This window comes from Syngnathus leptorhynchus, chromosome 2 (assembly GCF_054491065.1).
Source record: "Syngnathus leptorhynchus isolate UIUO chromosome 2, UIUO_Slep, whole genome shotgun sequence".
Lineage (NCBI taxonomy): Eukaryota > Metazoa > Chordata > Actinopteri > Syngnathiformes > Syngnathidae > Syngnathus > Syngnathus leptorhynchus.
Genome location: NC_141196.1, coordinates 3,024,701 through 3,031,667, shown reverse-complemented (window position 1 = coordinate 3,031,667; position 6,967 = coordinate 3,024,701). Strand labels below are relative to the sequence as shown.

At 44.9% G+C, this 6,967-nt stretch overlaps 1 protein-coding gene across 1 annotated transcript in view; it reads right to left on the bottom strand.

Moving 5' to 3' along the window:
- The window catches only part of LOC147060121 (pyruvate carboxylase, mitochondrial-like), a 116,204-nt gene that overhangs the window by 53,258 nt on the left and 55,979 nt on the right, over positions 1 to 6,967 (bottom strand). The window contains exon 12 of the mRNA XM_085933307.1: positions 6,099 to 6,281. Within this exon, the coding sequence (XP_085789433.1) occupies positions 6,099 to 6,281 (183 nt within the window). The remainder of the gene's footprint in view (positions 1 to 6,098; positions 6,282 to 6,967) is intronic.

Below are 6,967 nucleotides of genomic sequence, written 5' to 3'. Positions count from 1 at the left end.
CAAAGTCAATATTGTTCTCTTGACATATGAATAAAAATTATGGAACACTGTCAGACGCTTAAAGCGAGTGAGAGTGAGTTGAAGTTTAGCCGGCGTCATTTCTCCCCCGCTGCTTTTTCGGCTAAAGGCAAAATCACGACCCCCCCAATTTGACTGATCCAAAATGCTGAGTAACAAAGCAAGCTCACGCAGCCTCCTCCAAACATCAAGACTGAGACACCAACAAGCCATGGTGGAGGACAGAGCAACCTTGCGAGTGTGACATTTACAGTCATCGCCACGTCCCGGGCCTCCGGTGCGCCGCATGAGCAAGCGCCCCCGCTCACCATGCGTCAGCACGTTGCGCACGAGGACCAGTTCGGACCATTCCCGAAAAAGTCGTCATGGGGTTGAGATGAAAGTAAAATTGATGCAGAGATAGCGTGCAGGATGCTAGCGAATGGTTCTTTTCGTGCGGGGAACGAGCCCAGTGCATCCGGAAGCGAGCTATGTCACTTGGTGGTACTTTATTACGACAGCGTGCACTTAAGTTCAAATACGAAGCACAAGCGGAAGAGACAAAGAAGAAAAATGGCGGAGAGGCAAAAGTGTTTGTCCTAGTCCCGGGGATGAAAGTGATTGAGCACCCTTAATGCACCATTTACTTTTCCACTTCATCTTCACGAGCCTGTTTTCCCCATCATCGTCAACATGACGGCCCTCCATTTGATTCGCTTTTCTGGCCAAGATGAGGAGAAAATATTTGTCACCCCGTCATGGTCACTTTAATGACCGGCTCATTGTCTTTCCTACGCGTGACCTTTTCTGCCCGCCTGGCTGGCTACGTTTTCTCCCACCATCAGACAAACATTTATTTACTTATTTACTTATTCCTTCCTTCCTTCCTTCCTTCCTTCCTTCCTTCCTTCCTTCCTTCCTTCCTTCCTTCCTTCCTTCCTTCCTTCCTTCCTTCCTTCCTTCCTTCCTTCCTTCCTTCCTTCCTTCCTTCCTTCCTTCCTTCCTTCCTTCCTTCCTTCCTTCCTTCCTTCCTTCCTTCCTTCATCCGTTCATTAATTGTTTAATTCGTTTTATTATTAGAATATTAGTATTTACTATTATTCATTAATTTATTTAGTACTTATTCATTCATTCATTATTCAATTAATTAATTTTATTATTATATGATTAGTATTTATTTATTTATTCATGCATCCATTTTATTTATTTATCATTTCATTGATTCATCTTATTTATTCATTTATTCATTTATTTATTTATTTATACTTTTATATGTTTGAAGTTCACCCACTGGCTTTTTCTGTTTGAACATTAGAAAAAGCTTATCGACTTCCTCGTTTTAACTTAGGAAATGAAGACAAGTGTGCCGTCTGGTAACAGGCGACAACATGGCAATTGTCCTTGTGAGGTTTTGGCCACCTAACACCTGAAATCCTGAAATCTCTTGTTCCAAAAAAACAAAAGCCACATCAATGAACAAAAAGGGAGCTCCAGCGAAAGATGCTGCCACTATGATGGAGGTAGAGACCTTCCTTATCTCTGGTTGCACAACAACGTTTGGACAATATTTACAGAGTGCTCACAGATTTAAAGCAGGAGACTCCCGGGGGACCATTGTGCCGCGCGCCTTCGATTAAAGCGGCTCGACACGGATGATAAAACCGGGAAAGGAACGACGTCGCCGAGGTATAAACCTTTTTATCTGTATACCCAAGGTCACCGTGATGCTGATCCAAGTTGCTTTAAGTTGAATAAACATCAACGGTGTCAAATATTCCAGCCCGGCGCCACCAAAACCGTCCACCATTGTCCTATTGGATACTCATCATAGCCATCACTCATTCACTGCCATTGATGTTTATATCCGTCATCTGGAATCAGACCGTTCACTGCCACTGACAAATATGGACGTTTTTCAACGGAGAGGTGTGAAAGAGCGTCTGGCCCAGCTTGTCAGTGAAATTCAGATTTGTAGACCGTGGTAATAACAGATTTCAATAAATTGATTAAAAAAATATATACCTCTTATGGTCAAAGAAGAGAATCTACACTTTCTTATTACTAGCTTTGGTGCTTATATTGGCACAGATCAATGTTCTTTGGGTCTTGAAAGATCAGTTAAAATACTGGCAATAATAATAATAATAATAAGAACAATAATAATGATGATTATAACAATAATCGGGAGGCTCGGAGGTGCACTGGGTAGCACGTCCACCTCACAGTTAGGAAGGTGCGGGTTGGATTCCACCTCCGGCCCTCCCCGTGTGGAGTTTGCATGTTCTCCCCGTGTCCGCGTGGGTTTTTTCCAGGCACTCCGGTTTCCTCCCACATCCCAAAAACATGCTTGGTAGGCCGATTGTAGAGTCAAAATTGTCCCTAGGTGTGAGTGCGAATGCGGATGGTTGTTTGTCTCTGTGTGCCCTGCGATTGGCTGGCAACCGGTTCAGGGTGTCCCCAGACTACTGCCCGATGACGGCTGGGATAGGCTCCTTTCCTGATGGAAAATGTGTTTTGAAATTAGCTGGCAGTGAACGAGTTGAACACCACTTCTTAGCAAAGACGCAACAACAAGCACTTAACAGTTTGGAACGCTTCCTTGGGCTCGGGGGAGTGTGCGCTTGATTTTCCTTTGAATTGACGATTAATGAATACAGGCGCCATCTAATATCGCCGCGCAAGCCATAATTAAACTCATTAGAATGACAATGAAGACTTTTGTTCTCAGCCAGTCATCGGAGCGACCCGAGGATCGGCAACAGGTGTTGTCGGCGACACGGCTTCCTCTTCGCGTCGCCGAACATTTGAATAGCACTCGTGTACAGATTGACTCGTCTGTCTGAAGTCATTGTTCAAAGTGCCACTCATCTCAGAGAACGAGATCATAAACACCCCGTTTACATTCTCATTCATGTCGGCCACCGAGTAGGCGTTTCCACGGTACCGTCGTAGCAAAATTACAAAATGGTGTCGCTCTTTATCTGCTAGCGTAAAGACTCGTCAACAAGGCTTCGGGGGGAAAAAATAAAAAATCGCACACGGTTGGCTGGTCAATGTTGTATCTTATTATTGTTTACCTCCTCGGCTAGGCGGACGTGTTTATCTGCGGTAGTGCTTTTAATGCTCGAATGGGTCGCGATGGCACCAAAGTGTGCCCACACGCCAACGTTTATGGATGTACACGCTGTAATTGGTTGAGGGGCTAATTGTACTGCGGCATCGAACGGAGCTTGGCACTCGCGCGGTAGGACAAAGGGGGATACGTTGTTTACATACTTAAGGGACATGGCGTTCTTGTTATGTGAGGCAGACGGTATGGTAGCGGAGTTTTTATACGCGTTTATTCATATATATAGTAGCTTCAGGGTTAAAAGAAACAAATAGCTTCTTTTTAATGACAACAACTGGACCAACGCCGAGATGCCTAAAGCGACTGGAAGGACGAGAAAAGCTTTTTACAGCTTCGGGTAAAGCAGTTGAAACGATAAGAGATGATTGCAGTTCTAAAGAGCACACGCACGTTTTTGACGCGTCGGCTACCGTTGACGAGATAAGACGTCAATTAACAGCTTTTACCGGGCTGGCCGTGAATGAGTTAATTGTGCTTAAAGGCGATATGTCAGGGACGTAGGGACGGAACGGAAGCAAAGCAATTCCCTTCCCGGTTGAATCATCCGCTGCCTACTTTCGAAGCGAGCCAATTTGTTTTTCTTTTATTCTCACCGCCCACGCAGTTAGTCGGCACCTTTCGATGCCGCAGCAGTCGTTCCGAGTAAGCGCACGAGTCGTCCTCCGAGGTGCCTGAGAGTGAACCGAGCCTGACCCGTGTCGCGGGACACTGCGTCGCTCCGCGATGAGGCCGACTAATCACATTTATTCTCTTCTGCAAGGTCATCACCTTCTGCTTCACCCCCGCCCCTCCCCTACCGCTTTGCTGCTCAACATCCTCTGATGATAAATGACCAATTCAGAGATGTTCCGTGAGAGCGTTGGAAGTTTTGTCTTGGCTTCTGCGCTCGGGTTGCTGCCATCACCACCCGACCCCAGACACAAAATGGATGGCCAACATTTTCTTTTGAACAATATGATGACGAAATAACACACTTAAAATCCGCAACAGAAACATTCGCTTATTTTGTCAGAGCCCGTTTCCTCTCCGCCGTTGTCACAGATGATTTCCGAGCGTTAAATCCCCCTTTTTTTTTTCCCCCCGCGGACCTCGTCCCGTCGAACAAGCGCTTTGCGCCGTTGATTCCGACGACAGCGCAAATAAACGCATCTATCTTGTGTCAAGTTATTTTTCAAGGGAGCGTTTATGTCAACGTGACATTTAAGTGACAGAGCTGAACTTCAAAATGGCGTCTTTAAACGGAAACGCAACACAAGTCGTATTATTCGTATTCTTGGGGTCCGATGAGACGAAAGCACAAAATTATTATTATTTAAAAAAAAAAAAAAAAAAACAAGCCATGGCTGAAATGCTACTTCACACCCTTCCTTTTTTTTTTTTTTTTGGGTGGCAGTCTTATCATAACAAAGCTTCACGGAGTGCCGAATGTAATTGCACCCCGCGGTGAGGGGGAGCAAACAAGCAGCTTGATGTTTGGAAAGGCTGACGTTTGTTGCTCCTCTCTTTCCCTCATGTCAATGAGAGCGGCTTTAATAAGCTTGACATGGGGTTCGATGGACTGACAGCAATCGGAAACCACAATACGGTCTTCCTCACACTGGGCAGCTGAGTATAAACAAAAGATCCACCACAACAAACATTTTCCAAGCGTGCCTTAATGCCTCCTCTAAAACCACACACACAAATAATTGCGTTAATGACTTGCTTGACGTCATTTCAATACAGTATGCTCGCTTACAGCTTGAGGAAATATATCCCAATTATGGAGAAAACCCGGTAACATCCGTTAGCGCTACAATAAGCCAGCCAGATTCTCCAAACCTGAAACCCATCTGGTGTTTTGGTGAAGATTTAATCAGCGGGGACGCCAGGTGGAGGATGAACTCGACTCAACGCGACACCTAGTCTTGATATACGCCTACGTAACGTTGAACATTTGAGGAAAGGGGACAAAATATGCGTGTCAATATGGTAAAATCTTTTTTTGCTCCATTCAATGACAGACCACTATTTCTGACAGAGGTGGCCTTTAATAAAGACACTCAGGGCATTAGGTGGAAGCGCTTTCGAGTGGTTTGGATCCAATTTGATAGGCAGGACTTTTTTTTAATCTTTATTAGCATTGGTTGCCCTTAGTCAATGTGGCGTTCCACAGGGTTCCATTTCGGGGGCCCCTGCTGTTTTTATTGTATTTACTGGCCCTGGATTCCATCTTTCCTTTTTCTGTGAAGGAAATGATACGTTTGGGAGGTATTAAGGTGTCTAAAAATAAGAACGGTGTCCCGTCTCAAGTAACGCTACTAGAGCGACTGACGACTAAGCCAAGACGCCGAAGGCCTCGAGTTTTTTTCTGTTGCCAGTCCCTCTCTTTGAAGTGACTTTCCGTTAAGCAATAGGCAAGCCCCCCCCCCCCTGCTAATCTTTAAAACTCATCTTAAAACACATTTTTATTATTTGGCTTTCGACTCAACGTGATACCCTGCATTGTTTTTGCGTTTATTGTGTCAGATTTTTTAAATTAATTTAATTTGATTGAATTGAATGAAGTCATTAATTTGTTGTTTCAACTGTCTCTGCTTTTATGTGTCTGCTTTTGACTATGTAAAGCACTTTCTGTATAAGGATAGTTGAGGTGACTTGGGAAAAAAAACCTCCGCTTTCACCGACGGGAATCTATTTATGCATGAAAATGATTTACCTCAAAACATATTCTTGTGATTGCTCATGGTTCTTCATTTACCTTGAAACCAAATGCATTCATTTTGTGAAGAAATAAATGCGTGCAGACGCAAGCGAAGGTTTTGCACGAGGTGAGCCCTTTGCTGGCCAGTGCCGAACAGCAAAACAAACCTTTACCTTGACATGTTTGGTGGCTTCACATAGAGTCTCTTAAGCATTGATTCGATTTGGAGATTCAATCAAATGGAAACAAATCAATATTGGGTTCATATTTGCTATTTGGTTGTCCTACCTTGACCCCCCTCACTCTGAACTCGGCCAGAGCTCGGCTCATCTTGGAGGCGGCGGTGGACAAGTCCTTGCCGCTGGCGATGACTTTGACCAGAAGGGAGTCGTAGTGCGGCGAGATGACAGCGCCCTGAAAGGCCGAGGCGCTGTCCAGACGGATGCCCATGCCTTCGCCGCTTCGGAATACCTGCAAACCAAAAAAAAAAAAAAACTGAATTTGCAATATGGACAATGATTTAAAACATTTTTTGGCATCATGACAGAATCAGAATATTTCAAATATTTGTCACAAAAAAAAAAAAACACGGTGTAATTGTGATAGGGCCGCGGAAAGCAACGCCTTGAGCAACACTGAGGACTTTAGTTTTGCACATTTTCCTACGTTTTGGAAACATGCACGCACAATTTGTCAGGAAGATTTAGTGTTTTCATTAGCGTACTACCGGTGCTCGGCGAATGAATGCCAGCAGTGTTGCTTTTCCGCGCATAAAGTGTCAGTTACGCTCTCGTTCATCATGATTGCGTTTATTTGATGTCCTCAAATTCCCACTTCCAAGCATTGAAGATTAATTTGACAAAAAAAAACAAAAAAAACATGCAAGACTTGATCTTTTTTTAATGGAATGACGGGAAGACAGTGCATCACGTTCGCTAAGTGCCTAAGCGTTGGAATGAACCTGCAATGTGAGCGAGATGCGAGCCGCAGCAGAGGTGAGAGGAGGGGGGGGGGGGGGGGTGGAAAAGGGCGGAGCACTCCAAAAACACTTGGCAGGAGAGCAGAGCAAGGCGAGGGAGGAAATATGAGGAGGGGAAGCGAGGGCCGGGGCCAACTCGGCAACATATGGAGCCCCTGGAGGGCTGCAAGGGAGAGAT